The sequence below is a fragment of the Arvicola amphibius genome, chromosome 6 (assembly GCF_903992535.2).
Source record: "Arvicola amphibius chromosome 6, mArvAmp1.2, whole genome shotgun sequence".
NCBI classification, from domain to species: domain Eukaryota; kingdom Metazoa; phylum Chordata; class Mammalia; order Rodentia; family Cricetidae; genus Arvicola; species Arvicola amphibius.
The window spans coordinates 107,841,382-107,862,545 of record NC_052052.2 but is presented as its reverse complement, the minus strand read 5'-3'; the positions used below and the strand labels follow the sequence as shown (position 1 = coordinate 107,862,545).

Below are 21,164 nucleotides of genomic sequence, written 5' to 3'. Positions count from 1 at the left end.
AAAAAAAGTGGGGCAAAACACATTAGTATCCACTGAGTCCATTGTACACATTAGTATCCACTGAGTCCATTGCACACATTAGTACCCAGTGGGTTCATGCACACATTAGTATCTGCTGGGTCCATTGTACACATTAGTATCTGCTGGGTCCATTGCACACGTTAGTATCCACTGGGTCCATTGTACACATTAGCATCTGCTGGGTCCATTGTACACATTAGTATCCAGTGGGTTCATTGCAGATGTTGAATAGTTAGTTAATGTAGTTCTAAAACTTACTGTGTAGCAAGACTAAAAAGAAAGAAGTATTTTGTGTAATTAGTTATTGAGGTTTTTGTTCGTTTTCATATGGGATTTGTAGGAAAATTTTGTATATATAGCTAGCAAATGTTGAGAGGCTTGTAAGGCATTAGTGAGAAGTTCCAAGCATTTAGATGAGAAAATGAGTTTTTGCAGGTAGGCTTTTGAATTATTTGTTTTCCTTTTTTTAAGAGTCATTTTCTGAGGATGAATGGAATTTGCTGTATGTTGCTGTCACTCGTGCCAAGAAGCGCCTCATAATGACCAAATCGCTGGAGAACATCCTGACTCTGGCTGGGGTAAGGGAAATGGGTAATTGGAGTTACTTTCCTGCTGTTTGTGGATTCAGCCTGAGCCTTAAGATGAGGGTGCTGGGTGACCTTGTTAGTGCACAGAGACAAAGTCGCTAGAGCAGTAGTACTCTAACCAATGAAAGGAGCAAGTGCATTCATGCCAGACGGCACAGGTCTGTTTAAAATATCAGCGGTTTTTGATAAATATCTTAATTCTGCATTTGCTCAGGCAATTCACCTTTCCTGGGGAGAAAATTGGCAAATTCATGTTTTGTAACCACACCCCCACCCTCTCTCCCCCCGCCCCGCTGCCCCCCTCCTTTTGAAATGGCACCTGCTTCTAGCAGTAGACTTTTCCAGAAGAATCCCTGGGGGACATGAGTCTCTAGATATCTGGGCCAGTTCTTCTGAGGAGATGCAAGAAAGTGAGCTCACTTACATTTAGTCTTTTATTGCAGCTCTCAACCTTCACCCTCCACAAACGACTTGCTCTCCATCCGTGCCTTATCTCTTTCTCTGTCCTGCTTTTTCACGGGCATAGATGTAAACAGTTTAGTCTTACCAGCCTTGAGTTTGTGTTAACAGCCACTAATGTGTTTCTTTCCCCGAAGCAACCAAGGATGCTTAAGCCCAAAATCTAAACCGTCAGTGTAAAAACTGATGGAAGTGCTTTCTTCCTTAGTGTCTTAGTCAGATTTTCTATTGCTGTGATGAAACACCAAGACCAAAATCAATTCGGGGTGGAACAGGTTTGTTTATTTTAGCCCCTACTTCTACACCACGGTCATCACAGAGGGAAGTCAGGACAGGAGCATGGAGGCAGGAGCTCATGCAGAGGCCGTGGAGGATGCTGCTTTCTGGCTTCCTGAGTCTGCTTACAGCACCCAGAACTCTGCCCATGGATGGCATCACCCATAATGAACTGTGCCTTTGCACATCAATTATCAATGAAGAAAATGCACCTAAAGCCCACCCAGTAGAGGCATGAACCTCAATTGAGGTTCTGTCTTTAAAAATGACTCTAGATTGTATCAAATTAGCATAAGACTAACTGGGACACTTACCTATCCCGCAGTGTAAGACTGTACAGAAAGGCCGTTTACCTGTACCTGTGCCATGTCTTTTGTCAAGGAGACAACATAGTTGTCTGATTTCGCAGAGGCTCAAACTAGAGACAGTTACTAGATTCTAGTGAGGGACACTCAGTGTCCTAGAGTGCATAAGGTAAATCCCTGTCCACATACGCTGCATCGAGATTAAGAGGTAGACAATACATGAAAAGGAATTCTTTTCATGTGTTTGGGGAAAGATAGTGTCAGATCTTAAAAGGAGAGCCTTCACAAGTAAATCTTTTATATGACATCACAGCAAAGTTTTATGCTGGATGCAGTGATGTTTGTCCCGCAATTCCTCTGCTCAGAAAACTGAAGTAGGAGGATGCTTGGCACCAGCCTGGAGAGCATAGTGAGACCCTGTCTTAAACAGCAGCAGAACAGTTATGCAAAAGCCCTTTGGCACAGGATCAGTTAGCTTGCATTTTATTTAGACTTTTACCTTCTATTCCCCATTAACATTTTCCTTGAAGCCTCTGAGGTAGTCTACCTGTAGAGTTTGAAATCAGCTACGTTTTGGAGCCTGAAACTGAGACAGAAAACACAAGATAGATCTGGGAGGTCTGTTGGTGAATACTCGCCAGCCCGAGATTATTTTAGAGCCTGCTTGTCTATAAAAGCAGAACAAAGCACAGCATAGACAGTTAGTGTCTAACCACAAGACTGCTTCTGTCCTTGAGTAAACAGTTTTCTGTCTATTATGTGCTTGCTACTTGTAAGCAGTTTTAATTTTTATCTCTATGTGCCTAAGGTTGGCATTTACTAGCCTGCATCTTAATAGATAATGTGTTTTTTTTCATGGGCAAATGTTCTTTTTCTTGGACTTAATTAAAACTTTTTCACAGCTGAGCAGGCAGAATAGGCAAGCTTTAACTCAAATGAGTTTTAAGTCGGGATTGATTCCAGATGGAAACCAAGTCACATGTGGGCTCCTCCTATAGCTATGCATTTCCTAAAGCTGCCTTTGACCTGCCTCTCATTGCATATGACAACCTCTCATCAGAACTTAGAACCTACGCTTTTCTTAATTCACATCTCCAAAGACACCTGGGCCACCTGAGAAGTACTTTCTCTGTTAAGTATCAAATAGTAAATATTTTATGCTTTGCTGGTCACATGTTCTCTGAGAAGTAACTTAGGCCTGCTTTTGGCCACAAGAGCAGCCCTGGGTAAGCCACTTCATATATGAGTGTGTCTGTGTTCTAGTGACCTTGATTGACAAGTCAGGCCTGGGTCTGGATTTGGCCCATTTAAACTTTACTGATTCCAGTTTAGATCTCTAAATCTACTGTACTTCCATGAAGTAAGCAGAGAGGCAATTTCATCTGCACGTAGTCCTTGTTAAACAATTCTTTAAATAAACTTTGGCTGTCAGTACTTTTAAAAAAAAAGACTTGGCCAGGCATTGGTGGCACACACCTTAAATCCCAGCACTCAGGAAGAAGAGGCAGGTGGATCTTTGAGTTCAAGGCCAGCCTGGTCTACAAGAGCAAGTTCCAGGACAGCTCGGGCTGATGTACAGACAAACTCTGTCTCAAAAACAAACAAAGATTTATTTTCATGTGTGTGAATTAGTCTGTGTGTGTGTTGGGGGCTGCATGTGCACAGGTCAGAAGAGGACATCGGATCCCTCAGTGTTGGAGTTACAGGGCTGGAGAGAAGGCACAGTGGCTAAGAGAGCTTGGGCCTGGGAGGAGTGAATAGCTTAGAAGGGAACCAGAAATGTAAGCAAATACCCATATTGTCTTTTGTTCTTGGATGTGTGCAGACTTGAAGCTACTTTGTTATGGATCAGGAGGATGTGCTGACTTCCTGCAGCTGCTCTGGGAAGGAGCTTGGAGGTGCTGGTGGAAGGGATCTAAGAATGTGTAACTTCAGGAAGGACTTACGTTGTTAGCTGCTAGTACTCAGCTGGAACTTGAGTGTCTGTCAATTTCCTTGTTGCTTTAATGAGATACTTGACACACCCTGATTACAGAAAGGTGGTCGTGTTTGGGCTTACAGTTTTAGAGTGTTCACAGTGGGGAAGGTGTGGTGTGGTAGTGAGGTAGCAGAGGAAGTTATCTAGGGAGAGTTCAGGGCAAGGGCAAGCCCCAGATGGGACCTGTTTGCTCCAGCTGCTCTACGTCCTACTTTTCACCACCCCCAGTAGTGCCACTGTGTGGATCCATGTATTTGCTCAGACCCCTCAGGATCTGATTGTCTCTAGAATAACCCCCCGCCCCCACCGCAGACACGCCAGAAGGCACACTTCACCAGTGCCTAGGAGATCCTCTGTCCTGTCCACCTGACAGTCAAGACTGTCATAGTGCTTATGTATCTTCTATTTTCTGTAATGTGTGGGCAAGTCCTGCAAGGGAGTGAACCAAATGAATCAAAACAGGGGCCACATAGATAGTGAAAAATTCAGTAAGTAGCTGGTTGTTGTCCAGCAAATGTGAAGTCATACTTTAGTAGTCAGCAAATATGTGCACCCTGCTAAAGTGTCCATTTTGTATAGAATCCTCGGGAGCCAAGGTGAAGGGCCCTGGCCCAGTGGTACCTATAGTTGAGGTCTTTAATGTTCTATTTGGGTGCTTATCCGCTGTGTGCCAGGCACTAATACTGGAGTGTGCTGTGGTGTTTATAAGACAACATGAAATAGATGCAGATAAAAAAAAGCTACAAGAAGCCGTGCCTGATGGCCCACTACTCAGGAGGCAGAGGCAGGTAGATCTCCAAGAATTCAAGTCCAACCTGGCCTACAGAGAGAGTTCCATGACCACACAGAGAAACCTTGTCTTGAAAAACTAAAAAATTTAAAAACAGCAATAAAAAGCTGCAAGAGCCGTCCCTGCTGGGCAGCGAGCAGCTGGGAGTCCGCAACGCAGGGCTGTGTGGGTCGGCTTGGACTGTGCTGCTGCGGGTTGAACCAGGCCTTGCACTCAATAGGAAAGTGCTGTTACTGAGCTGTGTCCTCTGGGAAAGCTGCTTATCACAGTTCTGAGTCTCAACTACCTGGTTTGTAATTCATGCAGTAATTCTCTGTCTCAAGTGTAAGTGTGCCTGCAGTTTCAGTCCTTGGAAGGCAGAGGCAGGAGGATTGAGAGTTCAGGCCCACTCTGGACTGTATAGCAGGACTCTGTCAAAATGATGATGATGATGATGATGATGATGATGATAACAATAATAACTGTTTAATATTGCAGTTGGGGATAGGGACTGTGAATCCAGAAATAGTCCTGAAACATCATTTAAATGATACATTCATGTTTATCAATCTGTTTTTTAAAAATCTAACAATTTTACCAAAAAAACCAATTGGCCTGTCTTAAGTGTTCTTTCTTGGCAATAGCACTGGAGTTAGGAACATTAGAAAATAAGAAGAGAAGACAGTGGCTCTCTGCTCTGGCTGTGTCTGAAGGGTGAAGCGGGTCCTTGGCTGTTGGAGTTTTCAAGTAGAAGGCAGCTGTGTTACCATGCATCTCTTCTGCCTTTCTCCTTCGCAGGAGTATTTCTTGCAAGCAGAGCTGACAAGTAACGTCTTGAAAACAGGAGTGGTCCACTGCTGTGTGGGGCAGTGCAACAACACCATCCCCGTGGACACCATCCTTACCATGAAGAAACTGCCCATCACCTATGTGCGTTCACTGGCTGTCGGGTTAATTCACTCACACCCATTTAATTACCTGTGGGCTTTGTACCTGTCTAGGTTCTGGGTGAGGGAGGTAATAGATAAATCTATATAATGCTTTTCTAAGAGCTTTGTCTGGATGCATGGCAGATGTGAGGTCTGCCTTTATGTCAGAGATGGGACTAATCAGGTTGAATGACACTGCCTGGGTCATTCATGCTAGGCCTCTCAGTCTGGGAGGTACAGCAGTGGCCACACTCCAGGGGGCAGCTATTTACCTGGAAGGCCTGGTTGAGTTTTTTTTGGTTCTTTGTCACTTTCTTAATTCTTTGGTGCTAGAGATTGAACCCACTGGGTTGAACATGCTGCATTCCAGCACTCAGCAGTAGCTCCAGTCCCTAGTCTCTGTCTCTTTATTGGAAACTTATGGCTAATCCTCTAAAGGACTTCGATAGAGTTGAATCTAGATGATAGTGCTGTGTTGGGATTATCTCTGGGTGTCCGCAGGAGTGAGGACGTCACAGCCATAGTGCATCATAAGGTGGCATCCGGGACAGTGATTCAGTACTTTTGGTGGAAAAGTCTTGTCCTTAGATGGTCCCCTTACCTTTTTTCCTTATCCATCCCTGTAGAGCAACAGGAAGGAAAACAAGGGTGGCTACCTCTGCCACTCGTGCGCGGAACAGCGAATTGGGCCTTTGGCATTCCTGACGGCCTCCCCAGAGCAGGTGCGCGCCATGGAACGCACTGTGGAGGACATAGTACTGCCCAGGCACGAGGCCCTGCTCTTCCTTGTCTTCTGAGGTTGACTCTACGTACTGAAGGAGCCATGCTGGACTGCAATCCTGCTCATGGGAGACTCTGAGTTCAATCACAGAGCATTTTTGAGGAAGAAGATACCAACTAGAGTTGGACCTGCCATTTCTCCGTTCCGTACAGATAGCCAGTTCCCACTTGCCTGTCCTCTATATGCATCAGGTCAGGGAGTGGGGAAAGTCCTTTTGATAAAAAAAAAAATCATTTTATGTATTTAAACTTTTATTACAAGGTTTGAATTAAATAAGCATCGCCCCTTGGCGTGCCACTGTGAAGTCGCGCTCCGGCAGTAGTGTCCTTTCTGAGCACTGTCCTGCTGTCCGCGCCATGCTATCTCTCAGGATCTTGTCACTGTTCATACGGTTTTCATGCTGAGGAGAGACAGACAGAGAGAGACGGAGAGCACAATAAACAAAGTGCTGACATAGGTGGAAGAAATAAAATGAAAATGCAAAAAGAGCAAAAAGGAAGATTAAAATATAAGTTACCAGGCACAGTATTTTAATACATGCTTTTAATCCCAGCATTCAGGAGACAAAAGCAGGTATATCTCTTGAGTTAGAGACCAGCCTGGTCTACATAGTTACAAGAAAAGCTACATAGTGAGACCCTGTTTTTTTTTTTTTTTTTTTAAAAAAAGCTGGACATATTTCAAAAAAAAAAAATAAATAAATAAAGCACATATCTTTAACCAGGAGAAGGCAAAAACTGTTTGAAGCTTGAACTACATACAGAGTTCTGGGCCAGCTAGACCTACATCGTGAGACCCTGTTGCAAGAATAAGTAAATAAATAAAAAAAATTTACAAAACAGGAAACCAAATTTGAAAGGGATTTTAGGAAGAGTATAGAAAACAAGCTATGAAATTAAAAAAGAGAACTAGACTTGAGAATGTAGCTCAGTTGGTAGAGCACTTGTCTTGAGTATGAACCAAGCCTGGGCTTTCATTCCCAGCATCAGGAATGGTGGTGCACACTTGCAACCCCAGCACTCAGGAGATGAGACAGAAGAATTAGAAGTTCAAGGGCATCCTCCACTCCCTCAGTGAATTCAAGGTCTGCCTGAGATACAGGAAACCCTGTCAAAAATGAAAATAACTCTGAATTGAGGATGTGAGTTTCCTTAACCATAGTTTTCAATCATCCTAGTGCTGCGACCCTTTAATACTGTTGCTCATATTGTGGTGACCCCCCCCACACTATAAAATTATTTCATTGCTACTTCATAACTAATTTTGATACTGTTGTGAGTCATAATGAATATATATGCTATGCAGGATATCTGATATGTGACCCCCGTCCGTGAAAGGGTAGTTTGACCCCAAAGGGTTTGCAACCTACAGGTTGAGAACTACTGTTACAGAACAAATAGCCTACCATATGCACAGCCAAACTTGTGAGTATGTTGCGTCAGGAATGCTTGAGTGCACAATTTAAAGAACTGAGTGTACAGTGGGATTTCCAGAACAACAAGAGACAGGTCACAAGTTCCTACAAAGGAAAAATTTATCTGAGCCCAAAACTTAAATGTCTTCAGAAACTGTGACAGTAGGACCATAGTATTTCAAAGCTAGCAAAGGAATTAATAGAGTGTTTAACACCCTCACTGTTGGAGGAGGACACTTGTTGGTTCCCAGCTGCTCAGCCCCGAAATAATCACACAGAAACTGTATTAATAAAATCACTGCTTGGCCCATTAGCCCTAGCTTCTTATTGTCTAACTCTTACATATTAATTTAACCCATTTCTATTAATCTGTGTATCTCCACATGACTGTGGCTTACCAGCTAAAGTTCTGGCGTCTGTCTCCAGCAGGGCTACATGGCTTCTCTCTGACTCCACCTCCTTTCTCTCAGCATTCAGTTTAGTTTTCCTTGCCTGCCTCTATTCTTTTGCTCTATCAGGTCAAACCAGTTTTCTTTATTAATGAACCAATCATATTCACAGTATACAACGGGGAATTCCATATCATCTCCCCTTTTCTGTTTAAATAAAAAAGGAAGGTTTTTAACTTTAACATAGTAAAATTACATAAAACAGATATCAAGCAAGAATTACAGTTACAATATTTATATCTACTTTATCTTTTATCATAACTAAGGAAAACTATAATTATAACTATCTATTCTTCAACTTCATCAAAGACTCCAGAAGGATATATTACCTAAGTAAACAGGAAGTTCATTGTAAGCAACTTCCAAAGCTCTAGAAATGACAGAGACATCTTGCTGCCTAAACAGTCACCCAAAGTTCTTCTGTACTGTTTGGGCATCCATCTTCAGCCTATAGGCCCATAGTATCCAGAAGACTTTTCAATGAAGCAGGAAATTTCAAAGACAGGTCTGCCTATATTGGCAGCTTGTCAGTAACTTTCTTCTGCATCCTGCAGCATGTCTGGCAGACTCTTTGATGAAGCAGGAACCCTGAAGGATCATCTCATCTTTAGGCAAGTTCAGCAGTCATTTCTCTCTGGGTCCTGCATGTCCAGTTAGCAGTCAGACAAGAGCAGTTTCTTGCCCAAATGGCTAACCAACTCCATAAGGAGTTTTCTTTGATGCCCATCTTCCTCTTGAAGTAGATTGGTGCTGCCAGGAGCAGATGAGTCTTATTGTCATGAAAAGTCCTAAGTTATTAAAACATTTTAAATGCCATATTCCATAGTCTTTGAAAGGTTTGAAGAATGCCTATTTATCTGAAATACATATCTGTCCATCTAGAAAATCTAACATGACTACAAGCTTGTCTATTATGATGACTATCTATTAACCTATATTTCTTAATTATATATTACATTTTTAAATGAACTACACAATCAATACCTTAGTCAAGAGCAGAAATATACATATAACAAGATTGACCTTAAATTTGCATCAATAAACCAAGATCCATGTCAATGCAAATCTCTATAGCATATCCCCCTTTAAATATAAAGAAACATTTATAAACAGTATTTGGAAATTTGGGCATAGTACTCTCCAAATTGCTTCCTGCTGTTTGTTGGGTGAAGTAATTTTTTGAGGGCTGTCCAAGGTGACCTTTCAGGGGGTCTTGGTTCATAAACTATATTAGTCTTGAAACAATCCACAGGTTCTCATCCTCTGTGGAAACAAAAAAAAAATTTGTTGTTTTCCAAAGCAACATATCCTTAGACCCATATTTTGAATTCACGATACCTTTAACGTGTGTGTGTGTGTGTGTGTGTGTGTGTGTGTGTGTGTGTTATAAGCACTTTTTAAAAACTTAAGCTGTGTCATTGCTAGGGATAATACAGAATTGTCTGCTTGCCCTGCCCAGTCCAGCATGGTGGAACTGCTAGCCACCTCTGAGAACCATGCACAATGCCCCACTTCCAGGCACACAGCCAGTCAAGTTGCCATCAAGCAAGCCGCAGCATGCTGCTCACAAACTCCATTCAAATATTTGGTCTCCCAAAAGAGCCAGAGGTCACACTGGCAGCATGGTGCAGAAGGCTGGCATTTCAAAAGGGCACAGCTTTTTTCTGCTGCTGCTGAGTTAGGAAATCCTCTCTTAAAGGAGCTGCAGCATGCTGCCAGCAAACAGCATGAAGCCGAGTTAAACTCTGTATTTTTGTGTCTAAAATTCCTTTTTAAGCCCTCTCAGGTTTTAAGTGGATTTTAGTCAACCATGTTGGTGCCAATTTGTAGCAGGAGGCTGCTTGTTGGTTTCTGGCTGCTCAGCCCCCAAATAATCACACAGAAACTGTATAAATTAAATCACTACTTGGCCCATTAGCTCTAGCTTCTTATTGGCTAACTCTTACATGTTAATTTAACCCATTTCTATTAATCTGTGTATCACCACGTGGTTGTGGCTTACTAGATAAAGTTCTGGCATCTGTCTCTAGCAGGGCTACATGGCTTCTCTCTGACTCCACCTTCTTTCTCCCAGCATTCAGTTTAGTTTTCCCTGCCTACCTCTATTGTTTTGCCCTATCAGGCCAAGCCAGTTTTATTTATTAATTAACCAATTGAATTTGCAGCATACAAAGGGTAATCCCATATCACCCTCACAGTAGTAGAGGATATAGTTATGTGAGGGACAAGCCACGGTTGGGGAAGGCATCCCCTAGGACACTACTGCACAAAGGAGAGGGTATCAAGGTACAGCATGGGAGAAGGATGCCAGGACACCTCAGAATAGGTCAGGAGGCTCAGGGTGAGGGGCAGCCTCTTGATTACAGACATTCTTAAACAGTACGAGGACATTGCTGGAGTCTGGGAAAACAGTCTTTAAAGAGGCAGGTGCTTAAAAAAGACAGGTCCCAGAGTATCAGAATAGGGCCACTGTATTTGTTACTTTTTGTCACAGTGATAAAACACCATGACCAAAAGTGATTCATAGAAGGAAGTTTATTGGCTTCTGGTTCCAGAGGGAGAGTCCATAATGGTGGAGAAGGCTTGACAACAGGCAGCTACAGCAGAAGCTGGCTGGAAACATCTCCATCCATGCTGAGTAAGCAGAGTGAGTGAGCTGGAAGTGGAGTAAGGCTATATAAACAAACTCTCAAAGTCCAGGGATTGACTTCCTCCAGCAAGTCTTCCATCTTCTAAAAACTTCTATAACCTCCCCAAACAGCACCACCAGCTCAGGACCAATGTCCAAATACCTGAGCCTGTGGGGGGACATTGCTCATTCAAACCTCTACAGCCACCAAAGGTAAAGAATACTGTGTTGCAGCTAGGGCTACTGTTGCTGTGATGAAACACCATGACCAAAAGCAACCTGGGGAGGAAAGGGATTATTTCACTCACAGATCCACTTAACAGTTCACCAACAAAAGCAGTGAGGGCAGAAATTCAAGCAGGGAAAGACATTGGAGTCAAGAGCTGATGCAGAGGCCATGGAGATGTGCTGCTTACTGGCTTGCTCATCGTGGCTTGCTCAATCTGCTTTCTTACAGAACCCAGGACCACCAGCCCAGGGATGGTACCATCCACAATTGACTGGGTTCTCCCCAATCAATCACTAATTTTAAAAATGCCTTATGGCTGGGTCTTAAGGAGGTATTTTTTCAATTGACATTCTCTCCTTTCAGATAACGCTAGCTTATGCAAGCTGTCATAAGACTAACCAGCACAGTGCTGTGAAACCCCCCCCCCCAAAAAAAAGACAGGGAAATCAAGGACTACATAAAGATCACTTTGTTGGTGACTCCCAAACAGAAGCAATTCTTGAGTACCAGAAGACAAATGGTTATCTGCTCAAGCAGGGGAAAGTGGTTTATATGCTGAGATAGATTAAGGTAGGTGGTGACCAACTGTAAACTGCCTGGCCTTTCTCATAAACTAATATGTTAAAAGATCAGCTAAGAAACAGTCTGGGTCCATGCTTTAATGACTGATGTCTAGTGGAGTTTAGGAAGCATGCTAGGAGACACCTGGTCAGCAAAATGGTTGTTACAGCCAAGGTGGCTGCAGTCACGCCAGGTTGGAGCTCTTTTGCAGTTCTTAATACTTGGGAAGACAATAGATCATGCAGAAGAAAAATGACGTAGCTCAGTTGTATATCAAAATGGCTTTGTGGGCTTGTTTGTGTGAGAGGATCCCATGAATCATGGTCTGAGCTTGAACTCAGTTGAGGATGACCTTGAACTCCTGAACCTGCCTCCATTTCGCGAGTACTAAGACTGTTGGCTGCGCCACCATGCTCCCCCACCCCCGGCCGTGTTTCTGGAACCTTAACAGTGTCTTCATGTGTACTGGAGGTGGAGAATGTATGAACTTGGGAGAGAATGAACTGAATTGGTTTTTGTAATAGGCCGGTTACAATGTCTAAAACTAAAAAAACGGGAGTAGAAGCCAATGTGAGCTTATGTAGATGTGAGGAGAAACATAGCCCAAAACAAACAAACAAACAAACAAAAAACAATAGAAAGATTTTTAAATGTTCTCTTCAGACATGGTGATGCATAGTTATACCCCCAAGACTTGCAGGTGCAAGCAGAAGGATCAGGAGTTTAAGCCTAGCCTCAGCTATATAGCAAGTTTGAGGCCAGCCTGGAACATGAAACCCTGTCACAGAAAACAAAAACAACAAAACTTTCAAAAGATTTTGTTTGGGGCAGAGGTCACGAGGAGGTAGGGTGGTTTGTTGTTGTAAGGTACCTTAATTATGACTGACTACGTTCAACTTTATGTTCAAATCTGAGTGGGCAGCAAAGAAACATCACCTCTGCATCTCAAGAAGCAAGGCTGAGAAGAGAAGGTTAACAGGGAAGGATGGGACCTTGGGAAGAAGTTGTTGCTTTTCAAATTCAAGCGATTCAGCTGGTTTATTGTGTGAAAATGGTCAGACTGGTCCAGGGAGAGTGATTGATGTCGAGTGGGCAGGGCCAGGATACAGGATAGAAAGGAAGCAAGGCTAGGAGTGCCCCTGTAAAGGGTTGAAAATGTTTGTTTCCCTCGCCACATTTTTTCTTTTACATATAAAAATTGCTTTACTAATACAACACACAAACCATGAAGGAGTTAAGAAGCCTAAATATCTTTATTATAACAGACAGACTGCAATTCAACCTCTACGGTTGGGAGTGTGCTGGGGGAGACTGCATCAGACAGAAGCCAAGAGGACTTCCTTGAAGCTGGAGGAGGGGTCAGCCGCAGCTGTCAGGACCTCTTTCCTGAGGATTGTGGGAAGGGCTCTCCATTTGAGGGTGGCGCGTGGTCTGTGTTCTTGAGGCAGGTCAGAATCCTCAAAATCGAGCGTCAGCAGAAGCAGGGACCAACCAAGCTTTGTCCTCTACCACTTTCCCCAGGGTTCCTTTTCACTGTGAAGTGTGGGTGTTTAGCTCGAGGAGTCTGTTGATCTTCGCTGGCTTGTCTGACTGCTCCCAAAGCTCTTTCTGCCCTGGAGAACTGAACATTTTGTCTACTTGGGACACTGAAGATCCACCTCAGGATTTGTTATAACAAGCCTACTTTGCAATTCCAAATTCAGCATCAGGGTATTGTGTTCTGTGATTAACCAAGAATCAAATTCAAGACCATCAGACATAAATGTGACAGTTTCACTCAGGAGTGTAGAGGAGGATGGGTAGCAATGGGTACCCATCTGGCCATTTGCATCACTGGTACAAGTCTTGAGGTTTTCCCCATCATTGTTCATGCCAGCTTTCCTTCAGGTTGTAACCAGCTACAGCATTTGAGGCACTGTGTTCAGACATGACTATATTAGGCAAATAAAAGCTTTCCTAAAACTTTCCTTAGGTGACCTTGCATCTCATTGACCAGACCTGGGTCACCACCCCATTACTGAAGCAAACACAAGCAAGGAGGAATTGCTTACAATCATGACCTTTCCTGGAGCTTGTGAGTTCAGGCATCTTCAATAACCTGAAATTAATGGGTAGATAAATAGAATAGACAGTTATTCAAATTACAGATAGGCAATGTCTTTAGCTATTTAGAAAATGAAAAATAAACCATTAAGCTTCCATCTCATCTAAGCGAGAATAACTCATCTAGGAGAGTAACAAATACTGCTGAGCATACAAATGGTGGAGGGACACAGCCCTTATGTGCCTGTCTTCAATAATGGTCTCTTTGCTATGGCAAAATACCTGACCCAGGTGACTTAAGAAAGAAGGACTTGTTTTTGGCAAACAGGTTGAGGTACAATCCACCTCAGAAGGGAAGTCAGAGTGGCATGGGCTTGAAGCATTTGGTTTTGTTGCATCTACAGCCGGGAAGAAGAGTTCAATAAATGCTTGATGGTGCTGGCCTTGCTTTCTCCTTTTGTGCAGTCCAGGATCCAATACTGGGGAGCGTGAGGGGGCCGGGGAGTCTTTCCACATTAACTGAATCTAGATACTCCTTCACAGGCATACTCAGAGGCTATCCTGATCTAGATTACCCCTTACAAACTCGCCTGATGACTTGTCTCCTAGGTGATTATAAATCCTATTCAATTCACAATAACCATTACAGTCTGGATGATAGGACTGTAGACTAGTGTAGCCACTATGGAGATCAGTGTGGACGATCATCAGAGTCTCTGCCTATAGAACAGCGAAAACACCAGCAGTCATATGCAGGAACCACTTTGTCTTAGCGCAGTTGAGTATCCATGGAGGTTATTTTAAAGAGGGTTTGGAAGATTGCATATTTGTTCTGTAATTAGTGCCTTTACCTTTTTGCCCAGAGACATGGATACATTACCCAGAAGCACCCACACTCATTGTAAGGCCATCTACCAGAGGGAGCAGCTGGTCACATGGAACCAGAGACTTGGGGCTGGGTTCGCAAGGTTCCGCTGATTGTGTATAGTTCTTACAAAACCTTTGACCTTTATGACTTTTGTTTCAGTTTTACTTAATAGTTATTGAGCAATCCTGCCAGTAGCCTGCTAAAATGAAGCTTAAGTCATAGACTACTTCTGCTTTATCCGTTCCTGATTGTATGTGTGTGTGTGACACAGGCCTTCCTTTGTAGCCCAGACTGGCCTTGAGCTCTCAATTCTCCTCCCTCAGTGCTGGGAGTACAGGTGTGAACCACTCCCATAACTCCTTTTTTTTGGGGGGGGAGGTAATTTTATTTAACATTGTTTTAATCAAGTAATGCAGCTGATTAAAATGGAAAAAAGTTAAATACAACTCAATAGCACAGTGGAGGATTACTTTTATGAGGTAACCTCCATGAATAAAAGCCAGACTGTAAAAATTTTAATTTCACTGTTTTGACTTCAGGTTGAGTAGTAGTTGAAACCCAAACCCTTGCCTCAGTGTTGAGAAACCCTAGCAGTTTCTCCTTTAGATTAACAACAGCAGGAGTTCTAAGACACAATCTTACCACTCTGACCCTGAAGGTGCTGATTTGGAGAATCTCAGAAACCAGTGACAAATATGCTGGCCACACAACAGAGACTCTGAAACCTGGGTGACATATGAGTGACCTGAGTTTACAAATGCCTCGTTGGACCTAGACAACAAAGAGGACCCTAAGAGAGACATGCATGATCTAATCTACATGGGAAGTAGAAAAAGACAAGATCTCCTGAGTAAACTGGGAGCATGGGGATCATGGTAGAGGGAAGAAGGGAAGAGGGGAGGAAGGGAGAGGACCGGAGAAAAATATATAGCTCAATAAAAGCAATTAGAAAACAACAACAAAAACCAAATGCCTCTTTGGTGAGATACAGCACGTTCCCTTGTTACCATTTCAGGTATATGCAATGGAGTATCTGCTCCACACTCTCCAGATTCTTACTGAGATTTTAATTTACAAGGAACTCCAACACTGATCCTGAGACCTGTAACACTAGATGCTGATAAAGTTGGGGATCCTGGCACCCTAGGTTTGAGAATTTGAACACTTGTGGCTGAGGGGCTGAGACTCACAGAATCAAAGGCCTGTATAGGAGCTGTAACTCCAGACCAGCAGTTCTCTACCTTCCTAATGCTGTGGCCCTTTAACAGTTCCTTATGTTGTGGTGACTCCCAACCATAAAATTGTGAAGTTGCTGTTTCATAACTTTGATTTTATTATAGTTATAAATCATAATGTCAATATCTGATATGCAGATATCTGATATGTGACCCCAAAGGGACGGTTGTGAAGCACAGGTAGCAAACCACTGCTCCAAAAGGTGTTACCTGCTGTTTCATGCTGCTGTCTGATACCACCACCCACACTACTGAAAGACAAAGATTCATAGCTGCATGTGCAGGGGCCACTGCTGGTTAATGCCCAGAGCAATAAGTTTCAACCCTGAGTACTAAAACCATGAGACTCTGGCTTCTAATTTCTGGAGCGCCAAGCTGTGAGCTTGTATGCATGGACCATTTCCTAGGCTTTGGATGTGCAAGAGCCCAGGACTCCCAGTGCTGGAAAAGTTTCTTTTTTAAAAATATTTATTTATTTTATTATGTAAAGAATATTCTGTCTGTGTGTATGCCTGCAGGCCAGAAGAGGGCACCAGACCCCTTTACAGATGGTTGTGAGCCACCATGTGGTTGCTGGGAATTGAACTCAGGACCTTTGGAAGAGCAGGCAATGCTCTTAACCTCTGAGCCATCTCTCCAGCCCGCTGGAAAAGTTTCTCCTCATCTTCTCATGATCTCTAGCTTGGCTTAGTTACTTTTCTATTCCTGGAAGGCAATAGACCATGACCAAGGCAATTTCTAGAAAACAGTGTTTATTGGGGATTACAGTTTCAGAGAGTGAGCCCATCACCATAATGGTGGGGAGCAGGCAGGTGGGCATGGTGTTGGAAGAGTATCTGAGAGCTCACATCTGATCCATAAACACAGGGCAGAGAGAGAAGCAGCTGGGAATGGGGTGGTGTCTTAGTCAATGTTCTGTTGCTGTGAAGAGACACCATGACCATGGCAACTCTTATGAAAGAAAAACATTGAACTGGGGTTTGCTTTCAGGTTCAGAGTCTGTTGTCTTCATGCAGGAAGCATGGTGGCTACACAGATAAACATGGAACTGGAGTAGAAGCTGGGAGTTCTATGTCCAGATCAACTGGTAACAGGAAGAAAGAGGGACACACTGGGCCTGACTTGAGCATTTGAAACCGCAAAGTCCACCCCCAGTGACACACCTCCTCCAACAAGGCCATTGTAATGGTTTAGATAAAGCAGTAGGTGGGGCACAGTTCCCCGAGGGCCTGCAGTAGGCCACTGTGAGTGACTAGAGTGGAGCTGCAGCAGGTGACCCAAGAGGGATAGGCACACCATGCAGAGAAAGTGGATATTTATTTAGTGGGTTATGGAAGGGAAGGGGAAAAGGGGAGAGAGAGTGAGAAGGGGGATGAGGAGAGAGAGGCAAAGAGAGAGAAAGAAAGAGAAAGGGGTGGGGGGAGAGAAGAAGCTACCTCCTCTGGAGAGAGGCTGAAAAGAAGGAGCTCAGGCTGGAAGCAGATGGAAGATCTACTTGCGTTGTGGATAGGAGGGGGGGAAGGGAATGAGTGGGGATTGTCTCTTAAAGGGACAGAACAGACCATTACAGCCATGTCTCCTAATCCTTCCCAATCAGTTCCATCAACTAGGGACCAGCTATTCAAATACATGAGCCTTTGGGGGCTATTCTCATTCAAGCCACTACTTTCCACTTCATAGTCCCCATAGGCTTGTAACCATGTAATAGTGCAAAACACATTGAGTCCAACTTTAAAAGTCCTCACAGCCTTTTACATTCTTAACAGTTTCAAAGTCCAGAGTCCCTTCTGAGACTTGAGGCAATCTCTTAATTGTAATCCCTTGTAAGAATCAAAAGGCAAATTACTTACTTCCAACATACAATAGCACAGAATGGACATTACTATTTTGAAAGGGAGGAATGGAGACATAGTGAGGAAATACTGGACAAAAGCACCACCAAAACCTATCAGGGCAAACTCTTAAGCCTTGCAGCTCCGTGTCTGTTGTTAAAGGGCTTAGGTGACTCCACCTTCCCAGCTTTGCTGACTGCAACACCCTTCTCTCACCTGGGCTGCTTCCTCTCCCTGTCTACAGCTCTCCTTAGTAGGTGTCCTACAGCTCTGGCACCTCCAACATCTTGGGGATCCTACACAATTCAGGATTGACTTTCACAATTTCCTGAAATGGCCTCCTTGCCTGGCCTCTCCTTCTACCTTGGAAGAAGATTCCACAGCCCCTTTTCTCCTTTGTTCTTCCTGACTCTAAAACACAGCCAAGGCTGCCTGGTTCTGATGCCTGCTTGGGTTAGAGAATGTCCCCACCCTTGAAATACACTTGCACGAACTTTGGTTTTTGTTGCTTTAGTTTTGCTTGCTCTTTAGGAACAGGTAATCTCTTAGGCCTATTCTTTCCCCAAATTGCAGGGTTAGCTGAATGGGCATTTACCCTAAAGACACCACACCCTTTATCTCACTTTTTCTTAACGTCTTCCAGCACAGGCCATGGCTTCAGCACTGAATTTCCTGGTACTCCTTTTTCTCCTCAAGCCATATTTTGTGGTTTTATTCTCCTGTTTGCTCCTTTTCATTCTAGAGCTATGTAAGAGAGATTAATAACCCAGTGACAGAGTCAATATTAAAAGAAATCTTCTCTGACAATGAAATTAGTTCAAAACTCTTCAATTCAGTCTCAGGTATATTGATAGGAGAAGGGCAAAAAGCAACCACATTCTTTGCCAAAATATCACAAGAATGGGTTCTAGCCCAGTTGCTAATATTGTGTCCCTCTGTAACCCTCTGAGCTGGACCTCTAGATTGGTGTAGTTTTCAGCACTACTGTCTTCTCAAATCCTTCTGTAACGGCCCATGAAGCCCCACTTACAGTGTTCTCTCCTAGTTCAAAGTCTCAGAGTCTCCCACATTCCTCAATGAACAAACCAACCAAACCAAACCAAACAAAACAACAACAACAAAAACACCGCTAGGTATATCACAGCAATACCCCACTCTTGGTACTACCTTCAAATATATAGCCCTATGGGGGTCATTGTCATTGAAATCACATATATCTGATAGAGGGAAACAGCCCCAGCCAATTCATTGGTAGCAAGGCCTTGATGGACATATTCTGCTGTCTTTCATTCATTCCATATTCAATAACCTAGAATACTAGGTGAGATGCTCTGATAGGGCCTAGTCCAGGTGCCCTAGACCAGAGGCAGCTGGCCTTATGTTAGTGGACAATGAGGTATTCAACAATGTGGAGGTTCCCCAGTGTCAGGTTAAAAAGGAAATTCCAATTCTTCAAACTCAAAAAGGCAGTTCAAATATCAAGAAAAGAACGCAACCTTGACTATATGAGGAGGATTTCTGACTGTTAGATAAAAGCCAGCATGCTTTGGGAACTTGTGAAATTGGTACCCGTGTGAAAAAAAAGTCATTTCCCTTATCTCTGATGTTAATATATGTTTATGGTACCTGTCTCAATATCAAGTTGGCCCAGGCTAGCCTTTAGGCTTCCCCTTCAGCTCATAGGTTCCCTTTCTCACAGATAACCATTTTCCTTATAACTCTCAAGATTCTTCCCTCTCTTGCTTCCCTATGCTTTTCTGAGAGACAACCTTGGCAGTTTGGAATAAACTTTTTCCTTTCTCACCCTCTGAGCAACCATTTTGTTTCCTTTACTGGGCCGCTCGAATTCACCCAGAATTGGTGAGGAGGGGGTATTACGTCTTGACTGTAAACACAAGTGGAAGGTGAGGATTTATAGTCAGGCACTTCAGGAAAGAGCAAAGTGGACTCTGTGACAGCTAACACTATGTTTTAAGTTTAGTAACTATGCTTAAGAGGCCTACAAAACAAAATTGCCTCTAACCTGTAAGTCCCACTTGTCCAAGGACAGACAACTTCCCAGAATGCTGGGAGCCATTTTTGTAATTGCCTGTCCTTGTTTGTACAAGATAATGGTCACAGGACTACTGCTTCTGCCTCTGTAAACAAAGCTTGCTTGCTCGAGATAAACAAGACACCTACAAGATCTCTGTTTGCTAAACTGAGCCCTTGATTGCAAGATGTGCACCTGTATGTAAATAGAACATAACCTTATGGGTTTTCCCCCTTTATTATTTATATTTTAATTAAATTAGTGAATTAACCAATTAATTTTTTTTGAGGCAGGGTTTCTCTATGTAGCCCTGACTGTCCTGAAACTCACTCTGTAGATCAGGTTGGTCTTGAACTCAGAGAGTTACCTGTGTCTGCTTCCTGAGTGCTGGGATTTAAGGCACGTACCACTACATCCTGGCTGTTTTTTTTTTCCTTTATAAATCCCTGAATAATGGGGCACTGTGCTATATTTGGGAATCCCAAGTCCCAGGGTTAGCTCTGGGACCAGTATCTGAATATAAGCCTCATCATTATTAAAATATATTCATAGTTAGACTGGGGGACCTCTGAATGACCCCAGACCCATAAGAGATTCTTCCAAAAGACAGCACTATATGAGTTAAAATATTAGAACCGTATCTACACATTGAATTGTATACAGGCCAGGGAGTGCGAGAGGTTGGTTTGGACTGAGCCTTTCCTGCCTCGAAGGTGCGCAAACCTGAGGAACAGTAAACACATAGACTCAAAAATCTAAGCTACTTTCTTTGACATTTGCAGGCCAGAATAGAGCAATCTCAGGTGATAATAAAAGATCCATAACGGAAAAGTGGAACAGGCAAGTAGAACACTGAGGTCCTTGTGTGTTTTTTGTGGGGTGGGTGAGGTGGCTCAGCTGTAAAGCTCTGCTCTTGCAGAGGATATGAATTCAATGCCCAGCACACACAAGGCAGCTCACAACTGTCAGTAATTCCAGTTCAGGGATCTGATGCCCTCTTCTGACTTCTGTTACCAGGGACACATATGGTGCCTGATATACACACAGACAAAATACTCATTCATATTAAAGAGTGTGTCCTTTTGTTTCCTGCTCTCACTACTCTGTGGCATCTAAAAGGGAGCTAGAAAAGACGCAAAAGACTTTAATTCCTACATCAAGGTAAAATAGAAGTGATGAACATCAATGTGTTTTCTTCATGGCTAAGATGGCAAGTAATGTGGGAAGAGGGAACTGTAAATTAGATCTGCAGCCAGCGAAGGTCACCCGGGGTGAAGGTTTAATAGCTATACAATTTTCAAGTCCTTCAGAGTTCTGTTTACCTTTCCATTCCAAACTAAATATTAAAAATGGACATCTCAGCTGGGCAGCGGTGGTGCACACCTTTAATCCCAGCATTTGGGAGGCAGAGGCAGGTGGATCTTTGAGCATTCAAGACCAGCCTGGTCTACAGAGGAAGCTCCAGGACAGCCAAAGCTACACACAGAGAAACCCTGTCTCAAAAAAACAACAAAACCAAGCAAACAAAAAATGGACGTCTCAATGCTTAGCGCAATACTAGATCATTATAGTCTCATCCATTCGGCTCGTATTTATTGGCATTGACTGAGAGCTGAGAACTCAAGGAAAATTATACTTTCCTAACTGTCTTCAAAAATATGACACCTGGCTACCAAAGATAGATTCTGTGGATGCTTTCTTTCCTGTTTGTCACTTCCTTGCCCTTGAATCTGGGCTGATTTGTGATTTGCTTTGACCAATACATAG

General features: G+C 43.3%; 1 protein-coding gene across 8 annotated transcripts in view; it reads left to right on the top strand.

The window, feature by feature from the left end:
* The window catches only part of Fbh1 (F-box DNA helicase 1), a 40,796-nt gene extending 34,387 nt beyond the window's left edge, over positions 1-6,409 (top strand). For all 8 annotated transcript variants that reach the window (XM_038332391.2, XM_038332385.2, XM_038332384.2 and 5 more), the window contains 3 exons: positions 493-599; positions 5,194-5,325; positions 5,951-6,409. In XM_038332391.2, the coding sequence (XP_038188319.1) occupies positions 493-599; positions 5,194-5,325; positions 5,951-6,121 (410 nt within the window). In that variant the 3' untranslated portion in view covers positions 6,122-6,409. The remainder of the gene's footprint in view (positions 1-492; positions 600-5,193; positions 5,326-5,950) is intronic.
* The last annotated feature ends 14,755 nt before the right edge of the window (positions 6,410-21,164 follow it).